This window comes from Hakea prostrata, chromosome 10 (assembly GCF_041222555.1).
Source record: "Hakea prostrata isolate BN-2017 chromosome 10, UWA_Hpros_2, whole genome shotgun sequence".
In the NCBI taxonomy this organism is placed as follows: Eukaryota; Viridiplantae; Streptophyta; class Magnoliopsida; order Proteales; family Proteaceae; genus Hakea; species Hakea prostrata.
In genome coordinates, this window is record NC_142609.1 from 3,867,085 (window position 1) to 3,892,810 (window position 25,726).

General features: G+C 36.9%; 3 protein-coding genes across 3 annotated transcripts; all 3 read right to left on the bottom strand.

Annotated features, from left to right (window-relative positions):
* Positions 1–7,249: 7,249 nt before the first annotated feature.
* On the bottom strand, positions 7,250–9,082 carry LOC149001559 ((+)-neomenthol dehydrogenase-like). The gene is made up of 5 exons (XM_089137082.1): positions 9,048–9,082; positions 8,717–8,960; positions 8,521–8,595; positions 8,260–8,439; positions 7,250–7,682 (listed from the first exon to the last, which is right to left on the bottom strand). Exons 1-5 carry the CDS (start codon positions 9,080–9,082, stop codon positions 7,314–7,316), a joined length of 903 nt encoding a protein of 300 aa, XP_088993208.1. The 3' UTR covers positions 7,250–7,313.
* A 1,177-nt stretch (positions 9,083–10,259) lies between these two features.
* LOC149001560 (short-chain dehydrogenase/reductase 1-like) lies at positions 10,260–12,186 on the bottom strand. Its single transcript, XM_089136914.1, has 5 exons — positions 11,972–12,186; positions 11,651–11,894; positions 11,451–11,525; positions 11,061–11,240; positions 10,260–10,814 (listed from the first exon to the last, which is right to left on the bottom strand). The coding sequence occupies exons 1-5, from the start codon at positions 12,004–12,006 to the stop codon at positions 10,458–10,460; spliced, it is 891 nt and encodes a 296-aa protein (XP_088993040.1). The 5' UTR covers positions 12,007–12,186; the 3' UTR covers positions 10,260–10,457.
* Positions 12,187–21,710: 9,524 nt separating this feature from the next.
* LOC149001561 (salutaridine reductase-like) lies at positions 21,711–23,708 on the bottom strand. Its single transcript, XM_089136806.1, has 5 exons — positions 23,311–23,708; positions 22,990–23,233; positions 22,788–22,865; positions 22,378–22,557; positions 21,711–22,067 (listed from the first exon to the last, which is right to left on the bottom strand). Exons 1-5 carry the CDS (start codon positions 23,343–23,345, stop codon positions 21,711–21,713), a joined length of 894 nt encoding a protein of 297 aa, XP_088992932.1. The 5' UTR covers positions 23,346–23,708.
* Positions 23,709–25,726: the final 2,018 nt, after the last annotated feature.

The window sequence follows — 25,726 nt, forward strand, 5'->3', positions numbered from 1 at the left end:
AGTAGACAAACTTCCTTGTCTGCGAATGTGGCATACTAACTTTTTCATCCTATTATTTTTCAAAGTCTCATTGAATATGTAAGATTTTGTAAAAAAATATGGAAGACATTTGAAAACTTTTCCACAAATTTTTTTTCCTTTATTTTTTTTGTTCCTCTACTTCACTACATATGAGTCCCACATATTTATTTTTTTCTATCATTTTTTCTCACCTTATCTCTACAAACAAAGTGCCCTATAATAGTGCCAATTAGGTCAGCTTAATAAGGCCCTATACAAAAAAATGAATCCTCTTTTTTTTTTAATTTTTTTTAATCCCAAAATAAATAAATAAAAAACAAGAGAAAATTATAAAATTTCAAACCCAATCAGATTCTTTTTTTTTTACATCGACCATCAACCCAGTAAACCATCGATCAGCTTTTTTTTTTCTCTTTTCTTGATGGTCTCTCCATGAACTTAAACCAAGATCGCCCTTTCCTTCCTTTTTTTTTCATTTTTTTTTTCACGGATCTTTAGCTCAGATGTGTTGAATTCTCAAAACTGGGTTGGGTCAACACCAACTAAAACTGGTTGGAGTTGGACTAGGTAGGAATTTGAAAGAACTGGTTGCAGACCTAACCCTAACCATCAAAACACGAAATTTTGTTTAAAATATTGATTCTCATATTTGATTTACGAGTCCATCATTGGCTAAATTTTTCTCACGGTAAAAGGGCTGCTACAAACAAACAGTGTCCTTTAGATATGGCTAGCCGTTGAAATACATCATTTGTGGTGTCACATTCCATTTTAGCAGGGAACCCATGGGCCAAAAGGCACAACAAAACCAGATTCAAAATAAACCACAGAGAGCCAGCACAGGTTACATGTGTTGCCCCACACCATCACAAATTCCAGCGCACCCAATTTTTAGCCGTTATTAAGTTTTGGAATTAGCTTCTAGCAAGAGAGAGAGAGGGATTTTGCCAGACTAGCGTGTCTGCAGAGCGACTATGGGTTGGGTACTTCGTGCTGAGTGGTGCGAACTCCGAGGAGTTTGATACCGGACTGAACCAGGATAGCGTTGGATTTCATTAAATTTTAGTTGCACAAAAGAATAACTTGGTTTGGATAAAATAAATACTATTTTTTTTTTTTTAATATATACATTTATTGGAACCATGTGATTCTATATATTGGAGATGAAGTTATTACATAATTTGGAAGGGACTTAAACCTTGATCTTCTGCTTGGAGTTGTTGGCTTTTTACCAATTGAGTGCCCTCTCAGGGTGTAAAGAAAAACTAGTTTATTTTACTTAATATAATCTATAGATAATTTTTTTAGTGCTACTCCTGAATTATCCCCTAAAACTAGTGCCACCTCCTTAGTTATCTAATTTATCAATTAGATTTTTTATAATAAAACATATATAGTGACACCTCTTCCTGCTAGGAAATCAATGTTAAGTAAGTAAAACTTTTTTTAAAGATAATAATACTCTTGAACTAAAAATACTATATTCAGATTCATCTTCGTATTCTTATATCGTCTGCAACCACTCCTCTTCTCTTATTCTTATATTATCATAATTTCTATTTTTATACGAATATTTTTTTAATTTGTTTTCGTTTGCCATCTCGTTTCCTTAGAATAGAAGAAACTGAAAACAATGTAGATTTCTACTTTTAGTTAGGTTCCAAGTGGTAGATTGCTTGATCTTGAGGTGGGAAGTAAGACAAGTTTCTTGATCTCGAAAATCTTGTGGATGCAAAAAATTTCCGTTGGAAGATTTTAAACCCACCACAGCTAGGAAGTTTGGAAAGTAAAAATGGACCCAGGAGCCCCTCAAACATATGATTAGTCAGGGCAAAGCCTTGAAAACCAGAGTTGGAAAAAAAAAAAAACTTACAAGAATGCAGTAAGTTGAAAGTATACTAAATTCAGGTTCAAACAAAATATGTACCAAAACGAAAGATTCAAAGAAAAGAAACCAAGTTGGATGAGATTATGAGAACGTGAATCATAGAAAGAAAGTTCACCAAACAGTTGTGAACACGTTGACAAGGATTCCCACTTCCAACACTTTGGTAGGCCAACCACAGAAGGATCCACTCATAACGTGTTTGGAATCTGGTAATTGAAGAATTCCGTTCCTTGATTTCTTTGTTTTTCTTTTTCATTTTTCTTGCGTTACACCGACTCAAACGGTTTTCGTTTGGGTGTTGTGAAATTAGTGTACCACACCACCCAGCATACATAGAGATATATACTTGTGCAAAACATGCGGTCAAGATCGAGACTTCGACTATTATTTTGATCTTAACCGTACACTTCTCTGTACCGCGCAGCACCTTCTCGATTCACCAACGGCTCATTAAAAACAGTGGGCCCCACACGCAGTTTTAGAGGGTAAAAAAGGAAAAACGTCAGAGACCGAGACCGAGTCACCGAGTTAGTCTCTGGTGAGTTCCCTATAAAAGCCCTCTCACGCCTCTCCCTCCCTTTGTAACAAATCAGTCTCTTCGGAAGTTCGGACTTCGGATCTCATTCTCGCTTTGCTTCGAAGAACTTCGTCTTGATCATTGCAATGGCACAGATCAGTACTTCCATGGCTGTCCGTTCTTCTTTGCATCTTCGCCATCTTGTCAGCAGCTGATATGGTTTCTGCTCAAGAAGCTCCGGCTTCGGCTCCGGCGCCTTCGATGGAAAATGGAGTAGGTGTTGCGCTGCCTGTGTCGGGCGCCATGGTCTGGTGCTCTCTCATCATCTCCATCTTTTTTGGTCTCTTAAAGCATTAGATTGTTAAAGTTAGAACTTAGACGATGAGGCTTCGTTCCTGTTGGTCGTTTTAGGGTTTTTCTTTTGGGGGTGCGGGTTTGGGTATTGGTTGTATATTTGTTACATATTGTACGCAGTAGATACATACATGTATGGTTTCTGATATCAGATTCATTATTATTGATTTCATTATTTACTATTTTTTTTTTGGGGTAAAAACTCTGGTTCATTATTTACTATTCAAAATCCCCAAGGTGAGGATGTTGGCCAAAATGTCCTGCGAAAAATGGTCATAGTTTTCCAATGATTGACAAAGTACATCTTTTTTTTTTTTTGGTTAGGAAGCTGAAAAACATTATTTATAAAAAAGAAAATACAGACACATCAAAAGAAAGATAAAAATACAAAAGATAAGTGTATGAAAACACAAGGTTCTATCGGAATCATGGAATGAAAATTGATCACATGTCATACATGCAATAGACAAGATCATCCTAGCTAAGGAATGGGTCGAGCCTAAGCCCTTAGAATAATAATTGTAACAACCATAACAATAATTAAGCACAAGGAAACAATCCACAAAGGCGGACATAGACACGCCACAAAGGCGGACATAGACACACCACAAGGGTGGAAAGATAACATGCCACAAAGGCGAACATAGACACATCACAAGGGCGGAAAGATAACACGCCATGATGGAAACACACCAACGACGACCAGCAACACGACTCTCACAAAGTACATCTCTTTTGGAAGAAGAGCAAAAGAAACATCAGTTGAACCAATGGAAAAAAAGCTATATCGTGAATAACTGACTCCACCTCGCTAACCATCAGTCTAAAGTTGTGTGTAGTATACTAGTATTCAATTCACCGGGGTTGTGTTTGTTTGTTAGAATAAAGGTGGGGTGAGAAAAAATTTTAAAAAAATAAAATTTTTCATTAAATGTGAAAAGTATGATTTATTTGATTGATTTAAATGGAAAAGCTAGAGACAATTAATGAAGCTTATCTGGTGATATATCATTTTGATTTTTTCAATTTTTTTAAATTTTTACAAAATATGTGAGATTTTGAAAAAAAAAAAAAACGAGGAGATTAAATTCGCATTTAACATTTTTCTATAAAAGTCATTAATTTCTTTTTCTTTTCAGTCATCCCATTACCCATGGTACTTTTTGCAAACTCATGCCAAGCTCCAAATTAAGTTCTCCATACACTGGGCAATGTTCAAACGGCATTGACGCTCAAATTGCAAAATCCAATGCTTTTGTCGAGCTTTCGCCATTGGCTATCGTGTCATAGGCGACTTTAAGAAGAAAAGGCCCAAGATCAGGATTGTCAAGATAGGATTTGTCAATCGGCTTCTCTAGCTTCACTGAGCAGGCGATTTCTTTTATCAGAAACATTTACTAACCATGGCAGAATTCTCTGAATTGCTTCAAGGGTATATAAATTCTGGTCTGAATTTACACCTGTGGACTTGTAAATGAATAGTTGAAATCTGCCTCTAAATTTGTATTCGTATTCGTCTAAGGGTATGGAGTTTTTCTTATTAGAAAATATCCATATACATCCGCTAAGCAACTGGATTCGGATAATTGTTTATCAGATCAGATAATATCCGGATAAAAATTTATCTGGATAGAGTAAAGTATTCAAAAAAAATTCTTTGAAAATAAATGATAATCGGATTCAAATACCGGTAATTGGTAATTAGAAATAAAAAATTATTCAGTTAAAATAAAGTATTAAACATTTTTCTCTAAAAAGGGGCTAATAATTGGATTCAAAGACCCGTAATTGGAAATTGGAATTTGAAAATCGGAAAAAAAAATGACGAATACCGATCAATAATCGGATAGTTTATTGGATCGGATTATTATTGAATATCCGATAAAGTTTCGGATTCGAATTTGGATGCCTACTTTAAATTTCTATCGAATTTGGATAGCGGTCTTGCTAATCGGATTTAGATAATGGTGTATCCGAGCTGAATCTGATCTGTTTACATGTCTACTTGAAATAGGGCTTAGCCAAAGGTTTGGCTATTGGAAGGGGTATCGGAAGGAGTTCGTCAACGATGGGGTGAAATCGACATGGAAAACAAATTCATGTAAATTGAGTGAACCTAGCGTTAAGAGAAAATAATATGGGCAACTAGTAATTTTTTTAAAAAGCTTAGGGTAGGCAATTTCTAATATTTTGTACTTAAGTAGACATTCAAGATTTTCAATCTAATTTAAGTGTGCATTCTATAAATGAATCCAGATCATCTCTACCTGGGCATACTTTCAATTCAAAATCTTATCTCACAGTTAAGGGTGTCAATTGCATACCGAAACCGTTTAACAGTATCAAAACATATCGTCTAAAACCGTACTATACCATACCATTCAAAATTCGATACCGTACGTACCCAAACCGAATTTCTTCGGTACGATTACGGTTTTAGGTACTCATGCCATCGTATGTACCGAAAACGTACCGAATTGGTACAGTACCAAATTAAAGGATATAAAATATAATTTTACAATTAAAACACTTTACCTTTACCTTATCCCTAAGTCCCTGTTTCAAAATTTTGTTTCGTCACTCATCTTCTTAAATTTACTTGTTTTGTCTCTATTAATTAGATTTATTTGTTTTGTCTCTATTAATATCAGATTATATCGATTGTTTGATTGCAATTTCATTAGGATCTTAATGAACTAATAATAAAAATGACATGGGTTCATTCATACCAAAATTATATAGCACTAGATATCGTGTTTAAATCGTTTTCTCGAACCGATTTTGCTGTTGCAGAGTTCAGTCCCTCCTAGTCGATCGTTCGAACTTGCAAAACATGCTCGACTAGTGTGGTCGAGTATCGTCTTCGACGAACAAATTAGTATCATCTTTTCAATCTCCATGTTCTTACAATAACTTAAGAGTACATACCTCATAATGATGAATATGTGGGTATTTATAAATCTTAGAAGATGTTACCTTAACTGTGCAATAATGGAGTTTGAATAGAACTTTATAATTATTGTTAATTTCCTGGAGAGAGGAATCTTATCTGCCAAGAGATATTACTTGGATTGTAGTTGTGGAGTCCGATTGGACTCTAAGAATAATACAAAAATAAAGAGGTTGGATGTGATTCAAATTGTACAACTTGCTTAGTGCCTTTGTTTTATTCGTGGTCCCACCAAGGTTTGATCAGTCCGGTTCTTCTTCGGTCGATGTAGGTAGGTCTATTATAAAATATTCATAATAGATTTAATATTGAAACTATACCGAATGGTTTTTGTAAATACTGAAACTGTATCGTAATATGTGAATTTTAGTAGGATACCATTTTGATTTTTGGTATTCAAAATGGTATCATAGCGAAACTGTACCGATTGACACCTTGTAAAAGCTTTGACTAATGACTTTTGTATTAAATAAAATCCCGTGACCAGTAAATCTGAGCTGGCTGACAGAGGACACTTACTTTTCAAGCTTTTTCAAGCTGTAGAAGAGGTGTCCCGTATCCTGTCCTTATAACGTGACCCAATCATCAAATACAGACTGTTCCAACTTGGACTGTGGGCCGGTGGGCCCCACACGGCTGACCCCGAAGACCGAAATATGATAATAGACTCGAAAAACATTATTAGATCTTTCGGCTATAAATATGCTTAACCCTTCCTCACTTTTTCTTCCACAGTAAGTTCAACGAAACCGAAACCGAAACCGAAACCTCCAAGTATCAGAGCTTGTGTGGTGTTTCTCTTCTAGTTCTTCAACTACTCTTCTGCAATTCCCTCCTGTTCCGATGGCTCAAATCAACAACATTGTGATCGCCGTTCTCTTCTTCTGCATAGCAGCGATGTTCGCTTCGGTTTCGGCCGTAGAGATGGCTCCATCTCCGGCGCCTTCTTTGGAGAAGGGAGCTGCCTTTGCATTGCCGATTTCAACTACTATTCTCTGCTCGTCCCTCCTCTTGTCTTTCTTTGCTCTTTTGAAGCATTGAGGTTGAATTTTTATCTCATCATCTCCATTATCATGATGATTGGAAGATTTTTTTTCTTTCTCTGGAGGTATAGCGACTATCGGTTTGATCTTGGACGGGTGGATTTCTTTTAGTTGTTTTTCTCCCTTTCTTTGCTGTTTTGTTAATAGATAAGAACATGAGTATACATATACTGAGATTTCTTCATTTTGATTACCATTTTTTGATTGTATCCGTTCGTTAGCGGATTCATAATCCGTAATAAAGATGCATTGGTGATTCTTTTCATAGTTGTTCTTCTGTTCCTTAAATTAAAATTATTTGATTCAGTACCGAGTCTAATCTACTCTGTATCATTATGCTATACTTGATATGTGAGAAGAAAGAACAATGAACTATGTATTGGAACCAGCAAATTGCAGTTTTATTTGTTCAAACAAAAGATGTGATCTTGAACAACATTCAAACAAAAGAGGATGATCTTCATCCAAACCCCACACCTTCTTTTCCCCCACAAACCTCCCAAACCCTGGGGAAAAGAAAGACAAGCTTTTGGACGACATTCAATCAAAAGAAGTCACTTCAGTTTGGTAAAAGAATAACCCAGAAGGACCATCATCACTCAACAAAGCCAACTTTAGAGGACCTGCGGCACCTTCTTCAACAGAAAAAATCCCTGTGTTATGGTTGAAATCAGTGTTGATAAAACCTGGGCAAACACAATTTATTCGGAATTTGGGGAACTGTTTTGATAGAATTCTCGTGTAAGCATTCAAAGCTGCTTTGGACAAAGCATACGCAGACCAGCCTTGAGTCTCTATTAAACCCTTCTTGAAATCCTTTATGAACTTGTTCACTACCTCATCCACTCTCTCCACTGTGAGACCCTCGGTGTCACTTAGTACTTCCTTAGCCCAGGTGTATGAAATGTTCTGCACAACAGAAGTAAATTAGACCTTTTTTTGTTTTATCATGACATTCATACCAGTTCACTTTGCAGAGTAGAATTCTGTATCCAACACTTGAGGTTACAGTTTGTTGAGTAAAGCTAAATTTAGCATGCAAAGCTGCAACAGGATTACCACCCAAAATTGCAAGCAAAATGGTAGCAGTTGATCAGTTTTGGATGATCTTATTTCAGATTATGCAAGAGATTATCAATCCAGATGCTATACAATGTGAAGATCATTACAAATTCACAGCAAGTCAGGTTTTCAAGCTCATGATTTAAACAAATAAGATTGAAGTGGAGAATCCAAATTATGGAATAAGTTACAAACCCCAGACGTCCATAGCATAGGATCTACATGTTTTACCAACAAAAACAAAACTATAGTATGACACAAGCTTTAAAAAAAAAAAATCATGTTGTTGAGGAATGATATTAAGGAAAAGCTTGGTTATCCCACGGAAGCAGAAGACTGTTTTGCCAATTCTTTTAACCCAGATGGAGCTAGTTCTAACATATATTTAACAATATCTTTACAAGATTAGGTCTGTTATCAGTACCTGCAGCTTCCCTCCCATGGAAGAAACAATTACAATTCTCGGTGAATCAGACAACTCAAGGATAGGAAGAAGTGCTTCGGTCACTTGTTTGGTGCCATAGTAGTTTGTTTTTAAGCATTCTTCAGCTGTCTCATAAGTTTGAGTTGGCAATTCTCTAAACTTTGCTGCCTTAACTTCTTGCTGCACGAGTAAATGCCATTTCGACGTAAGTTTTAATTCTTTCCTATTTGGATTAACCAGGTAATAGAGTCAGAGACTTACAGAATCATCCCCTGCCATTATAGCTGCAAAAGCTGCTTGATCAACCATGACTCCTGGGACACCTGCATTGTTCACCTACAAAAAATTGTTGCTTACATTATTAACCAATTTAATCAAGATGGCAGGGTTTTTGCAACTGGATTCTAATGAAAATCTCTGTGAAGATAGAAATAAAAACATGGGATTCCAAGGTCACCAATATATCAAGCTTTCCGAATTGGGTTTTGATGAAAACAGCAAGGGAAGCAACACTAGCAGGGTCGTTCAGATCCAACTGATGAAAAACTACATCAGATAGTCCAGAACCTTTGAGCTTCTCAACAGCTGCAAGACCCCTATTCTCATTTCTGGCTGTCAAAACCACTGCTACACCATTGGAAGCTAACTGGCGACATATTTCCAATCCAAGCCCCTTATTGGCTCCAGTAACAACAGCATATCTGTAATACTACACTTGGTTATGAAAACTGGTTGCAACAATTGAATAGGTTTTGCTAGAAATTCAACCAAGGAGCTGAATCAGTTACCTCTTTGATCCAAAATCTGTGTTGGTGTTTGTCATATTCGATGATGAAAAGTGATGGAGTTGAGCAAACAAGATTCTCTCAAATTGTAGTTCTTCTTGTTCATAGGAATTTAAACTTTAGAGCCTTTTTATAGAAACATAGATACTGGTATGAATTTCTTGTTCCTCTCTAAATCTAATAAAAAAAAGTGTATACAGGCATGAGTTTCTTGTTTCTCTCTAAATCTAATAAATAAATATGTACTGGTATGACATTAATGGCATATTTGTGATCGCTTCGACAGCACTTTTATCGCCATTGAGAATTCAATCAGCTCAGTCTAAGTAAACCTAAATAGGAAACTAAAGAATTGGGTATTCGTGTTTACTTTGACAGGTGTAATTGAAAAGCATATAAATGGATACTGTTTTTATTATATTTAATCTATTATCTGCTTGCTTGTAATGTTTTGCTCTGTTTACCAAAGAAAAAAAGAGTTTTGCTTTCACCAGATTAATATGCTACTCAATGATGAGGTAAGTGCACATGAAAGCAAGCATAGTTTTGTCACTTTCATGGTCTGAAAGTTATGGGGAAGAGCTTGTAATAGATTTTGAATCTTTCAATTCCAAGATTGAGACCATTAACACATTTAGGGTAAGGTGAAGGTGAGATTTGATCCCTTAGATTACCATATGAATAAACTCTTTGCTATCACAATCCATGTCTGAAACCTCGAAAGACTGATCTGACCAAACTAGTCATTGGATGGATTGTCATTACATATTAAGTTTAGGTAGCATCAAGTACTATTGGTATGAACACCAAAGAAATAACAAACACAATTTGATCATAGACGAGCAAAGAAGGTGCAGATATACATCCTGAGCAAATATAAACCTGATCAACCTTCTCTGAGATTAATTCCTCTTTCAGTTGTTTCAAAGTTTGCGTCTTGGAACAGAAGCACTGATTGATAAAGTTGGAATATGCATTTTTTTGGTTCGATTTTAGGTTTTCATGTGAATCCATGATACATAACATTCATTTATCATTCTCTGAAAGTTGAGACTAAGAACTATTGTCTGAACTTAAAATCAGGAATCAAAGTCATAAGTAAACTCGTTTTCTTCAATTGTGGCAATGTAAAGCCTGATCTATTTGAATATATAAAGACTTCAGGAACCAATGTAACAAAAAAACAAAGAAATATAATAGAAGTTTCAAATATGATTCAGTTTTACATTCTTTATTTCAGCAGTGTAAAGATACTCTAATGATACATAAGACCAGAGAACAATTTATGAAATTAAGGCACTTCCAGCTTTATTCTCTCATGAAGAAAATCTTGAACAACTTTGAACCAAAACATGTTTTTCATCCCCAACTCTCTCAGCTAAGAAAAGTAAAAATTCTAATTTGGGACATCATTCACTCGAAGGAAGCAACTTCTTTCTGGGAAAAGAACAACCCCGTAGGACCGTCGTCAGGCAGCAAAGCCAACTTAACAGGACCTGCTGCTCCTTCTACAACGGTATATATCCCTGTATTGTAGGTAAGATCAGTTTTGACATAACCTGGGCAGACACAATTTATTCGAAATTTGGGGAATTTTTTTGATAGAATCCTTGTGTAGGCAGTCAAAGCTGCTTTAGACATATTATAGGCAGGTGAGCCATGAGTTTCCTTGAAATCCATTAGAAACTTGTTCAGTACCTCGTCCACTCTCTGTTCTGTGAGGCCATTGACATCACTTAGCACTTCCTTGATCCAGGTGTCTGAGATGTTCTACAGCCACAAAAGTAAAAAGAGATTAGTCACCTTAAATTGCCTGTTTCTAATGTTTCTTTGTTTTTGGGTAGTAGATTTTTAAGTACAGCTGGGTTTAGCATTCAAGAGCTTAGAGGTTACCCCTCAAATAGTTTGTTTCATCCAGAGAACAAAATTATTTGTGTCAGCAATCTTCTACACACATGAGCAAGTTATAAGGTGCATCCACCAATATCTGTACTAGATCAGATTTGTTATCAGTACCTGTAGCTTCCCTGCAACGGAAGAAACATTTACAATTCTGGGGGAATCAGATAGCTGAAGGATGGGAAGAAGTGATTCAGTCACTCTTTTGGTTCCATAGTAGTTAGCTTGTATACATTCTTCAGCTCTGTCATAATTTTGCCTTGCCAGTTGCAAAATTTTAGCTGCCTTCACTTCTTGCTGCACAATTTGAAACAATCTGATTGAGTTAGTGCAGGAAGAGTTTATCACAAAAGAATTAAGCTTAGAACTTGTAATCATTTAAGATATTTGAACAGAATAAGTTTGATAATTGTTAGGAAGCTAGGATTGTTTTTTAACACAATCAATCATATTTTGGGAACCATAGAACATGATTTAGAGAAAGTAAGAGAGAAATCAGAGACTTACAGAAACATCCATTGTGGCTACGGCTTCACCAGCACCCTCATCTAACTTAATTCCATTGACAGCTGCGTTGTTCACCTACAACAAGTTTCAGTTTAAATCATTCAGCCAATCTAATCTAGCTTCCGGGAAGTTATTCAACTTACATTCCAATGAAAATCTCTGTAATAATACAACTAAAAAAGTCGAATTTCTGTAGTTACCAAGATATCAAGATTTCCAAACTGGGTTTTGATGAAATGAGCAAATGAAGCAATACTAGCAGGGTCCGTCACATCCAGCTGATGAAAAACCACATTGGGTAATCCAGACTCTTTGAGCTTCTCAACAGCTTCAACACCCTTCTTCTCGTCTCTTGCTGTCAAAATCACTTCTACACCATTGGAGGCTAACTGGCGACATATCTCCAATCCTATCCCCTTGTTGGCTCCTGTAACAACTGCCAATCTGCAAGAAAACGCTTGGTGAGGATAATTGGTAAATGGGTCTTCTCCGGAATTCATAAAATGTTTTAGTACAGTTACCTCTTTGATGAAGAACTTGTGTGTGCTTCTGCCATGTTAGACTATGATGTTCGATGATGAAAAGTGAAGCTGGGGGTTTGCAGCCTATCTATAAGAAATATTTGATAGAAGAGGGTGAAATTTGCTTGATGATGTCGAGTGCCATAACGTCATTGTAAAACGAGCAATTCTGATAGAGACCTAGATCCATTTGGTCTTCCGTGACTAGATTTTGCTCTCAGTGATGAGAGAAGCATATTTTTAAGCTATCAAGATGGGTTCTTTTATTTCCAGATTAGTCCACATCTGTTAGCTGAGATGGCATGTTTTTTCCTTGAAATTTATGTAAATAGCAAAGAGGAAACAATATTTATCCCTAAAATATATGTAGATAAAAACAATCTTATTTGGATTATGTCATTCTTTTTGTAATTAAATTTCCTTTACGTTTGAAAATTTAAACTTTGGAGCCTATTTGCAGAAACAAAAATACTGGCATGAGTTTCTTGTTCCTTTCTAAATGTAATAAAGAAATGTACTCGTATGACGTTAAATGGCATGTTTGTGCTTGCTTTCGACAGCACTTTTATCACCATTGAAATTCAGTCAGTTCGGTGAAGGTAAACCTAAAAAGAAAATTAATGAATTGGGTTTTCGTGTTTTACTTTGACAGGTGTAATTGAAAAAAATACAGATGGATGCTGCTTTTATCATATTAATCTATTATCTGCTTGTAATGTTTTGCTTTGTTTACCAAAAAAAAAAAAAAAAAAAAATGGTTTTGCTTTCACTAGATTAATTGGCTACTCAATGATAAGGTATGTGCACATGAAAGCAAGCATACTTTTTGTTATGGAACCCTGATGGGTTGATGGTGATGGAACAACACAAGATTGAAGCAGAAGAGAAGATAAGAGATAAGAAATTGGTGATGGAGTTTAGTCTTTCGACCTACGTCTCTGGGGGTTTAGATCTAAACCCAATGCACTATGAAAATGTTCAAGAACTTTACAAGGTTGTTGCACAATGAAACCTAACACATGAATCTCACAACAGAGACTCAAAACTCCCTTTGGAAAACTAGCAGGAACAACCTTGGAAACACTATAACAACATGTAAACTACAAAAGGGAGAAGAAGTGTGAAATCCCTTAGAATCCTAACCTGTTAATCTATTGGTTTCAAGACCACAAACCCAGAGCTCGAGTAGGCGACAACTTTGGTCCATATTAATTGAGCTCGGAGGTTTAGAATTGGAACCAATGAAGGTGGATGACCGTGTAGATGACTTGGCCACTCTATTGGAATTTAAGAGGAGAGAGATGATCAGTCAAGAAAGCTTTAAAAGAAGGTTTTGGCACGTCCGAAAACCATTGGTAGAAGACTCAAATATCAAGGTAAAATGCACCATTAGTCAGACCTTGGAATGACCTTTTTACCCTCTGAAGATCACTAGAATTGGCCGTTGCATGTGACAGATAGAGGGCCGTTGATTAGGCCGGTTGCACAAAGGACCTATGTGCGGGGCAAAATCGGGATTTTGGGTTTAAAACCCTATTTTATGATTCTTTATTTTAAAAATGCATTTGTTTATGTTAGAGTGGGGCTGAGGGCTTGGGAGAGGAGAAAGCCAAGAAATTTGGAAGATTCTTTGAATGCGGTGACGTGACGCATTGAAGCCCTAATCATTGTGATAGCAAGTGGAAAGGTGAGCACTCATGAAACCCACTTTTCATATTCACCAACCAAATATACAAAATCAAGAAAATCCAAAGTATTATTCACCGGGAAGGAAACCCCAATGACGCATCACATTGGGATGTTCCGGACAGTGGCCATGAACAACAAACATGTTCCTGCCCTTGGAAGGAAGCCGAAGAATCCACTCCCCACGCTCCTCGGCCTCAGTTAAAATGGGAAAATCATTTGACCCTTCAATTGGTCCTCGGACCCAATATATTGGAAAAAAAGGGGCGGAAGGTGGTTTGACGAAGAAGTATTTGGGATGCCATCACTATTTTCACCTTACACGTGCATTACCAAATACCGCCGGTATTAAATGGCTGCGGTGGATTCTGAGGCGGACTTGTGGCGGTTTAAAAAACCGCCACTAAACAAATGGTGGCGGTTTTTGCCACTGTTTAGTGGCGGAAAAAAACTGCCACTAAAAGTGTTTTTTTTTTTTGTAGTGTATCTTCTTGTATTGGACGGGAGGGTACCAGTATCGACAAAGTTCCCTTCCCAACCACATTGGGAGGCAGTCCTTTTGGATAGATAGAACCCTCCGTCTTGTTCTTGTTTTTTAGTTATAAAAAAGTAGAGGAAAAGAGGAAGAGTTGGTTGGACCCCCACATGTTTGCCCTGACAGAACCCCCAAAAGCATATAACATTTCTCCAACTGTTCGGAACGAACATTCCCAGGCACATTCTAAAGTGGATCATTATCTCCCTAAACAAGGGGTGGATGGGAAGGCGAAAGCCACTCTTTAAAGCATCCTCATAAAGAGCAAACTCTCCTGGCAGAGGAGAATTAGCCTGTTCAGCTGAAGTCGGGACTTTGAGGACATAGTCAAAAGGTATTTCGTATTTTTGAGAAAGATAATCTAACCTATCTTCGGTCATCAAGGAAGGAAGGAAGTCAGGGCCAGTTGAATATGGATCGTAGTCTATGTGGTCGGGAGTGAGTTATTTGTTCTTCTCTATTGTATACTCTTTTATGGATAGACTATCCTTCCACCGTTTCCTCTTAGCCTTAAAATGAGCCCGAGCATTTTGGCCGGCTACAACAGTTCGGGACTCAACATCTACTTCATCATTGCTAGTAGGTTCACGACTAGAAAATGTTTTGTGGGTGTCATCGGAACAGCCACTAGAGCTTTGACCGAGATGTACAAAATGCTCAGGGTTCTTATTAACCACAAATGTGGAAACAGAAGGACCCTCTTCTAAGTCTATCCTGGGTCTTAAGACTGAAGAACCTTTCTTCACTACAACCATGGTCTTTTAAGGAGTAAGAAGGGAAATTAAAGCGAAAAATGAAAGGAAAACACACAAGAGAAGTATATAAGATTCTGTAAAAGAAAACTATGCTGCTATACAACTAATAACAGAGAATGAAGAGGAGAAAATGGCAAGAAACTTACTAGTTTGAAGTCGTTCGAAGAGAATAAAGAAAAGAAGGAAGGTAAAAATGAAGTCTTTATCAAAGGAATCGCAACATTTGTCTTCGTCTCTCCACAATCACAGAAATGAAGAATAAGTATAAAAGAAGAAACGAAGGAGGAAGTATATATATAGGAGAATGAGATTCCAATCTAAGGGAATCAAGGAGCCTGATGTTAACGGCCTATATCTAAGTGATTTATGAATACAAATCTAATGCCCATCAAAGCAACACGTATATGGTGATTAATAAATAAACCTTTTGAATTTCACAGTTGCAATTATCCAACTAAGAGGGGATCTAAGTGCTATTTGTTCAATTAAGATGGGAGGTAAGTGATATTTACCCAAATTTATATGATATTGACTAGTCATATTTTGACCAATAAAAAAGAAGATATTGATCAATCAGATTATCTGTATGACTTAAATTATTTATCAATCGTTTTCATAGGAAACTGTATATAATTCAAGTCGGCATCACCCAAAATTTAATTTTTATGTAGTAACCGTATGAAAGGAGAGGGAAACTTGTAAGTCAAATGTGACCCTTGTCCCTACATATAAGTAAGGAACAAAATTATCTCACCATAAAGCTATCAATTAATTCTAAAAAATCTTCTACCAAAATAAATTCCAAAAAAATTTCTCAAATGACCCGGAGCTAGATGGTTCATGGTTGGGAAAACCAATTTTTTCTTTTACTGAAACAAAAAATACAAATTTATCTGGAATAAAAAGACGATATTTTTGGCACTCACTTAAATCAATTAGTTAATTTAAGTAAAAAAATATTACAAGACGGGCCACGCTATGTTTTTTGAAAAATAACAAGTTACCTACTGGTAGATTTTTATCTTTTGATTGTTAAGTTTTTCAACTTTTGAATGTCAATGGATCAAAATACTTCTTAGCATTGTAAATGACAATGATGCCACTCACTTGTTCTTAAGTGAGTGAAGGGATTCTCCCTTCATCTATCTTCTATCTAAATCTTGGCCATCCACCGGAAAATATCCACCACCGTCCCTGGCCGAAGATCTCTCCCAGATAGTAGGCTTATAAAATGGATTTGAAAACCCTAGACTATGCAAGTACTTGATTTTGGTTTAGAGAGTGAGTGGTTAAATGTAATTTTTTTGCCAATGGAAAGATAGTGCAAGTTGAGCTCCCAATGATGGAGAGATTATGGGTTCAATCCTTAACGACAATTTATAAAAAGATATTGCTGGCAAAAATAGGAATTTTTTGCTTCTGAAAACCCAAACTATCGTAATCATATTCGATTCAAGTATTCTAAGAAAGCATTTATCTAAAATCTATCAAGAACGTATAATCTGGATATATATTTGCAAAGCTAAGGCAGTGATTTCCTAGCTAAAGTAGAGTAATGGAACAGGACTTGCACCATACCTGCAAGTCTCTACAACCCTTGGATCAAGCTACCCAAATATTCCATCTGGATCTTTAAGAATAAATGGCCCAAGATCAGAATTGTCAAGATAGGATTCGTCAATCGGCTTCTCTAGCTAAGCGATTTCTTCTATCAGAGCAATTTTACTCGTGCATGGGAGAAAACAAAACCATGGCAGAATTCTCTGAATCGCCTTAAGGGTCTATAAATGAATTCAAATCCTCTCCACTTAGGTGTACTTTCTATTCAAAATTTTGTCTCACAGTTAAAGGTATCGATTGCATACCGAAATCGTTTAACAGTACTGAACCGCACCGTCTAAAATGGTATCGTACCGTACCATTCAAAATTCGGTATGATTCCGGTTTCAGGTACTAATATCGTCTGTATATACTGAAACTGTATCGAATTGATACCGTATTAAATTAAAGGATATAAAATGTAATTTTACAATTAAAACACTTTACCTTTACCTTATCCTTGTTTAAAATTTTCGTTTCGTCGTTTGCTCTTTGCTTTGTCTCTATTAATTAGATTTACTTGCTTTGTCTATGTTAATATTAGATTCTATCAATTATTTGTGAAATGGAACATTCAAAAATTCAAAATTTGAATGTTCCGTTGATGGAGTCAGCCACGTTAGAAACTTAATCACCAAATTCACAAACTTGAGTATCAATCAAACTCAACTGTATTTCCTTGTAATTCCAACTATAGAATTGTAATACACTTGTAACTCTCCCTAAATTCCAAAATAAATTAGATGCTTCCTATCCGTAAGAACGGTAGAGAATAAACTTCCCTCTTAAATTTTTTATTTCAAATCTTATAATTTGATCGCAATTTCATTAGGATTTTAATGAACTAATAACAAAAGTTATATGGGTTCGTTCGTATTAAAATTGTATCGCACTAGAAACCATGTTTAAACAGTTTTTTTGCACCGATTTAACACCGAAACTGTACCGAACCGTTTTTGCAAATATTGAGACCGTACCATATCGAGTAAATTCAGTACAGTACAGTTTTGATTTTCGGTATTTAAAGTAAGTAATGTAGTGAATTATCGAAACCGTACCGATTGACACCCATAGTCACAACTTCCACTAACGGTGTTTGTATTAAATAGAATCCCGTGACGAATGAGTCTTAGCTGAGCTGGCTGACAGAAGACAGAGGGGTGAAGTTTACTTTTCAAGCTGTAGCAGAGGTGTCCGGTGTCCCGTGTGCCGTCCTTATAACGTGACCCAATCATCAAATACAGACTGTTCTAACTTGGACTGTGGGCCCCACACGCCTGACCCCGAAGACCGAAATATGATAATAGACTCGAAAAAACATTATTAGATCTTTCGGCTATAAATATGCTTCACCCTTCCTCACTTTTCTTCCACGGTAAGTTCAAACGAAACCGAAACCTCCAAGTATCAGAGCTTGTGTGGTGTTTCTCTTCTAGTTCTTCAACTACTCTTCTGCAATTCCCTCCTGTTCCAATGGCTCAAATCAGCAACTTTTTGATCACCGTTCTCTTCTTCTGCATAGCAGCGATGTTCGCTTCGGTTTCGGCCGTAGAGATGGCTCCATCTCCGGCGCCTTCTTTGGAGAAGGGAGCTGCCTTTGCATTGCCGATTTCAATTACTATTCTCTGCTCGTCCCTCCTCTTGTCTTTCTTCGCTCTCTTGAAGCATTGAGGTTGGATTTTTACCTCATCATCTCCATTATCATGATGATTGGAAGATTTTTTTTCTTTCTCTGGAGGTATAGCGACTATCGGTTTGATCTTGGACGGGTGAATTTCTTTTAGTTGTTTTTCTCCCTTTCTTTGCTGTTTTGTTAATAGATAAGAACATGAGTATACATATACTGAGATTTCTTCATTTTGATTACCATTTTTTGATTGTATCCGTTCGTTAGCGGATTCATAATCCGTAATAAAGATGCATTGGTGATTCTTTTCTTAGTTGTTCTTCTGTTCCTTAAATTAAAATTATTTGATTCAGTACCGAGTCTAACCTACTCTGTATCATTATGCGATGCTTGATACGTGAGAAGAAAGAACAATGAACCATGTATTGGAACCAGCAAATTGCAGTTTTATTTGTTCAAACAAAAGATTTGATCTTGAACAACATTCAAACAAAAGAGGATGATCTTCATTCAAAGCCCACACCTTCTTTCCCCCCCCCCCCCCCAAAACCTCCCAAACCCTGGGGAAAAGAATGACAAGCTTTTGGACGACATTCAATCAAAAGAAGTCACTTCAGTTTGGTAAAAGAAAAACCCAGAAGGACCATCATCACTCAAAAAAGCCAACTTTAGAGGACCTGCTGCACCTTCTTCAACAGAAAAAATCCCCGTGTTATGGTTGAATTCAGTGTTGATAAAACCTGGGCAAACACAATTTATCCGGAATTTGGGGAACTGTTTTGATAGAATTCTCGTGTAAGCATTCAAAGCTGCTTTGGACAAAGCATAGACAGACCAGCCTTGAGTCTCTATTAAACTTAAACCCTTCTTGAAATCCTTTATGAACTTGTTCACTACCTCATCCACTCTCTCCACTGTGAGACCCTCGGTGTCACTTAGTACTTCCTTAGCCCAGGTGTATGAAATGATCTCCACAACAGAATTAAATTAGACTTTTTTTTTTCATGACATAGATACCAGTTCACTTCACAGAGTAAAATTCTGTATCCAACACTTCAGGTTACAGTTTGTTGAGTAAAGCTAAATTTAGCATGCAAAGCTGCAACAGGATTACCACCCAAAATTGCAAGGAAAATGGTAGCAGTTGATCAGTTTTGGATGATCTTATTTCAGATTATGCAAGAGATTATCAATCTAGATTCTATACAATGTGAAGATCATTAGAAATTCGCAGCTAGTCAGGTTTTCATGCTCATGATTTCAACAGGGACTTCAATCTTGTGAAAGATTGAAGTGGAGAATCCAAATTATGGAATAAGTTACAAACCGCAGACTTCAATAGCATAGGATCTACATGTTTTACCAACAAAAACAAAACTATAGTATGACACAAGCTTTAAAAAAAAAAAAAAATGAAATTCCTGTTTTTGAGGAATGATATTAAGGAAAAGCTTGGTTATCCCACTGAACCAGAAGACTGTTTTGCCAATTCTTTTAACCCAGATGGAGCTAGTTCTAACATATATTTAACAATATAGGTCTGTTATCAGTACCTGCAGCTTCCCTCTCATGGAAGAAACAATTACAACTCTTGGTGAATCAGACAACTCTAGGATGGGTAGATGTGCTTCAGTCACTCGTTTGGTGCCATAGTAGTTTGCTTTTGAGCATTCTTCAGCTGTCTCATAAGTTTGAGTTGGCAATTCTCTAAACTTTGCTGCCTTAACTTCTTGCTGCACTGAGTAAATGCATTTCAGCATAAGTTTTAATTCTTTCCTACTTGGATTAGCCAGGTTATAGAGTCAGAGACTTACAGAATCATCCCCTGCCATTATAGCTGCAAAAGCAGCTTGATCAACTATGGCTCCAGGGACACCTACATCGTTCACCTACAAAAAATTGTTGCTTATATTATTAACCAATTTAATCAAGATGGCAGGATTTTGCAACTAGATTGTAATGAAAATCTCTGTAAATATAGAAATAAAATAATGGGATTCCAAGGTCACCAATATATCAAGCTTTTCGAATTGGGTTTTGATGAAAACAGCAAGGGAAGCAACACTAGCAGGGTCGTTCAGATCCAACTGATGAAAAACTACATCAGATAGTCCAGATCCTTTGAGCTTCTCAACAGCTGCAAGACCCCATTCTTTTTTGGCTGCAAAACCACGCCACCATTGGGCCTGGCGACATTTTCCAAACCAGCCTGCTTCACCATTGGTAATGCAAACTAGGCCCTGTGGTTTGCGAATTCAACAAAGGAGCTGAATTAGTTACCTCTTTTGACGCAAAATCTGTGTTGGTGTTTGTCATATTCGATGATGAAAAGTGATGGAGTTGAGCAAACAAGATTCTCTCAAATTGTAGTTCTTCTTGTTCATCGGAATTTAAACTTTAGAGCCTATTTAGAGAAACAAAAATATTGGTATGAGTTTCTTGTTCCTTTCTAAATCTAGTAAAAATAAGTATATACTGGCATGAGTTTCTTGTTTCTCTCTAAATCTAATAAAGAAATATGTACTGGTATGCCATTAGTGGCATATTTGTGTTTTGCTTCGACAGCACTTTTATTGCCATTGAGATTTCAATCAGTTCAGTCAAAGTAAACCTAAATAGGAAACTAAAGAATTGGGTATTCGTGTTTTACTTTGACAGGCGTAATTGAAAAGCATATAAATGGATACTGTTTTTATTATATTTAATCTATTATCTGCTTGTAATGTTTTGCTTTGTCTAACAAAGAAAAAAAGAGTTTTGCTTTCACCAGATTAATTGGCTGTTCAATGATGATGAGGTAAGTGCACATGAAAGCAATCATAGTTTTGTCACTTTCACTTCACGGTCTGAAAGTTTTGGGGAAGAGCTTGTAATAGATTTTGAATCTTTCAATTCCAAGATTGAGACCATTAACACATTTAAACCAGTGATGCAGTGTCCTGCAATCGTCGATTTCATCCATTTATTCTGTTCTGTTCCATGGATGGATTAAAGCATCCCTTTCTATGAGGTACCCAGTTCAGTTGTTTTAAACTATGCATCTTGGAACAGAAGCACTGATTGATACACTTGGAATATGCATTCTTTTCTGGTTGGATTTTGAGTTTTCATGTGAATCCATGATACAAAACATTATTTTATCATTCTCTGAAAGTTGAGATTAAGAACTTTTGTCTGAAGTTAAATCATGAATCAAAGTCAAGAGTAGACTCGTTTCGTTCTTCAATTGAAGGCAATGTAAAGCCATCTCTATTGAAATAAATAAAGACTTAAGGAACCAACCTAACCAAAAAAACTAAGAAATATAATAGAAGTTTCAAATATGACTCAGTTTAACATTCTTTGTTTCAGCAGTGTAAAGACAGTAAGGATACATAAGACCAGAGAACAATGCATGAAAATAACAATGCATGAAAATAAGGTACTTCCAGCTGCTTTATTCTCTCATGAAGAAAATCTGTAACAACCTTCAACCAAAAGATGTTTCTAATCCCCAACCCTCAGCTAGGAAAGAAAAATTGTAATCTGGGACATCATTCACTCGAAGGAATCCACTTCCTTCTGGGAAAAGAACAACCCCGTAGGGCCATCGTCAGGCAGCAAAGCCAACATAACAGGACCTGCTGCTCCTTCTTCAACAGTATAATTCCCTGTGTTGTAGCTAAAATCAGTTTTGACGTAACCTGGGCTGACACAATTTATTCGAAATTTGGGGAATTTTTTTGATAGAATCCTAGTGTAGGCATTCAAAGCTGCTTTAGACATATTATAGGCAGGCCAGCCTTGAGTTTCCTTGAAATCCTTTAGAAACTTGTTCAGTACCTCATCCACTCTCTGTTCTGTGAGGCCATTGACATCACTTAGCACTTCCTTCACCCAGGTGTCTGAGATGTTCTACAGCCACAAAAGTAAAAAGAGATTAGTCACCTAAAATTGCCTGTTACTAATGTTTCTTTCTTTTGGGGGAAAAGGACAGGGCTCAAGTGGTGGACGAAATTTGTACAGTGAACCATAATTATTGAGGTGGTAGATTATCAAGTAGAGCTGGTTTAGCATTCAAGAGCTTGAGATGTTATCTCTCAAATATTTTGTTTCATCCAAAAGAACAAAAATATTTGTGTAAGCAATCTTCTAACACACATGAGCGAGTTCTCAGGTGTATCCACCAATATCTTTACTAGATCAGCTTTGTTATCATCGGTACCTGTAGCTTCCCTGCCCCGGAAGAAACATTTACAATTCTGGGAGAATCAGACAGCTGAAGGATGGGAAGAAGTGATTCAGTCACTCTTTTGGTTCCATAGTAGTTGGCTTGTATACATTCTCCAGCTTTCTCAGAATTTTGCGTCACCAGTTGCCAAAGTTTAGCTGCCTTCACTTCTGGCTGCACAATTTGAAGCAATCTGATTTAGTGCAGGAATAGTTTATCACGAGTGACAGTTTAAGAGTGAAGCTTAGAACTTGTCATCCTTTCAGATAGTTGAACAGAAATAAGTTTGATAATTGTTCGGAAACTAAGATTGTTTTTTTTTTCTTCCTTTTCTTTTAACTAATCTTATTGTGGTAACCATAGAATATGAACTGTAGAAAGTAAGAGAGAAATCAGAGACTTACAGAAACATCCATTGTGGGTAAGGCTTCAGCAGCAACTTCATCTAACTTAAAGACTCCAACAACAGCTGCGTTGTTCACCTAGAACAAATTTCAGTTTAAATCATTCAGCCAATCTAATCTAGATTCCAGGAATTTATGCAACTACGTTCCAATGAAAGTATCTGTAAAGATACAACTAAAAATGTCGAATTTCTGCAGTTACCAAGATATCAAGCTTTCCAAACTGGGTTTTGATGAAATGAGCAAATGCAGCAATACTAGCAGGGTCATTCACATCCAGCTGATGAAAAACCACATTGGATAATCCAGACTCTTTGAGCTTCTCAACAGCTTCAACACCCCTCTTCTCATCTCTGGCTGTCAAAATCACTTCTACACCATTGGAGGCTAACTGGCGACATATCTCGAATCCAATCCCCTTATTGGCTCCTGTAACGACTGCCAATCTGCAAGAAAACGCTTGGTGAGGATAATTGGTAAATGGGTCTTCTTAGGAATTCGTTAAATGTTCAAGAATAGTTACCTCTTTGATGAAGAACTTGTGTGTGCGTCTGCCATGGTAGACTATGATGTTGGATGATGAGAAGTGAAGCTAAAGCTTTGGAGCTTATTTATAAGGATCATTGATAGAAGGCAGAGGTGAAATCTGTGCGATGCTGTCGAGTGCCATTACATCATTATAAAATGAGCTATTCTGGTAGAAATCCAGGAACTGAATCCATTTGTCCTTCCGTTCCGTGTGAAGAATTGTTCTAAGTGATGAGAGAAGCATACATATTTTTAAATCATGAAATCGATACATCATTAGTTAGAAATCATCAAATCCACTCAGAGCAAAACATGGAAACCCAGTTTAATATTTAGGAGTCAGCCATCGTATTACCTTCGTGCCAGAACTTGGACGGCAAGAAATAAAAAGAAAAATACCCAGAAATCTTCATTAGTGACTACACGACATGATTCATTCGTCAGCCCTCATGTCATCACTAAGAGTTGAGAATCAATTTCCTATATTTACTGAGAAATTACATATATAATTAGGGATGGGTTTTGAATTGAAAATCAGTTATGCAATAGCTACCTTATATGAGAAGTGTTGGCCAAATTTGTTAGTAAATTAGGAGAAACTAGATATTAGCAGGAGAAATCAGAAGACAACAATCAAAAGAATATATTAATATTGTTTAATACGAAAATGAAATACACCAAAATGGGAGTCCGGATCCTCAACCCGTCGGGGGAGCACTTTGTGCTCCCCGACGGCTTTACCACCACAAATTATTAGGGGTGGGGGGCCAGGGGTTGGGTGATGGGATTTTATTTTTTTATTTTTTAATTGTGGGGCCCACCGTTTTGTGGTGGTAAAACCGTCGGGGAGCACTCTGTGCTCCCCTGATGGGGTGATGATATGGATTCCCAAAATGGAACCTGAACTGGAAACAAAATAATAAATAGGAAGAATCGTTCAGGCACCTACGTTTTCCTTAAAACAAATTCGTCCCCTCTTGTGTACTTGAGGGTCTAATGGACATCTGTCTCCCAGGATACAACGACGAACAACGGTATACTCAAGGTTCCTTGTGTCGGCGATATATCGCCGACACGGGGCGACATTTCAACCAGTCGCTGGGGGGCGACACGACACCCCCCAGCGACACCGATTTTACAAAATATCGACGATAAATCGTCAAAATATCGCGATATATAGTTAAAAGTTCGATATATCGCGATAAATTGTGAAAATATCGAGATATTTTAAATTTTAAAATTTAAAATTTAAAAAATTTACATTAACTATTCTCTCTCCTTATTAAATTATCTCTGCTGCCTAGGAATCTGGGATTCTTTTTTTATTTCCTTTCTCACATTTAAAATTCCTTTATGGTTTCTTGCATTAACTATTCTCTCATTTAACTTTTCAGTATTTCTTTCTCTTTCTCTGCGGAACGGAAGCTGCTGGAAATCATGGAAGCTGCCGGAAACCATGGCAGACGGAGCTCTCTCATCGCTGCGATCTCCCGATGACTGGTCTTTCTCTCGGTCTCTCCCACCACAGATCTCTCTGAACACTCTCATGAGTCACGACTCTCTCCGGTTCTCTTTTCTCTGATCTATCTTCTCTCTCGGTCTCTCCACTCGGTTTCTCCCACAGTCCCACTGCAAATCTCTCTCTGCAGCACTCCTGGACTCTCCCCCACTGCAGATTTCATGATTTTCATCATCGATTTTGTTTGAGTTTTTCTCAAAAAATCGATCGACATATCGCCTATATCGTCGGTGTCGCCTATGTCGCCGGGCACCGACACGGCGACACCCGGCGACACTTCCAACCTTGGGTATACTTAGCACAAAGTAGACTGCAATGACGAACTTGACATGTCTTCCTTCTATCACCACAAGATTTAAAATGGAAAAAACAACTCAAACCATTGACAAGCCACACAAAACATTAAGAAAACCCCTCAAAAGTCAAAACACTCTTAGCACTATGCTTAAATCAAAAGAGAAAATCCAAAAACAAAAGCCGATCTTCATCAAGGGGGGATCCCAATTTATAGAAAAGGTTTTTGTCTCATTGACAAGCTTGAAAAAAATGAAAAGTCCTTGTCGTTTGCAACCAAACTTAATGAATTCGGTTTGAGAAATGAAGAACTTTGGTCATTTATAAACAAGCTAGGGAAATGAAAAGCTCATTGGAAAATAAAAGGTCCCATAACACTTCATTCATGAACAATGCTAGGGAAATGAGAAGTCTCTTGGAAAATAAAAAAGTCTCATAGCCCTCCATTAATGAACTATCCTTAGGAAATGAAACACTCAATAGTCTATAGTTATTTCATGCACTTATTTCCACAAATTCTCCATAATGAATGATTTTGATTGGGGTGAGTAAGGTGCAATCGTTTAAAAAATTATACCCTCAAAGGCATAAAATGTTT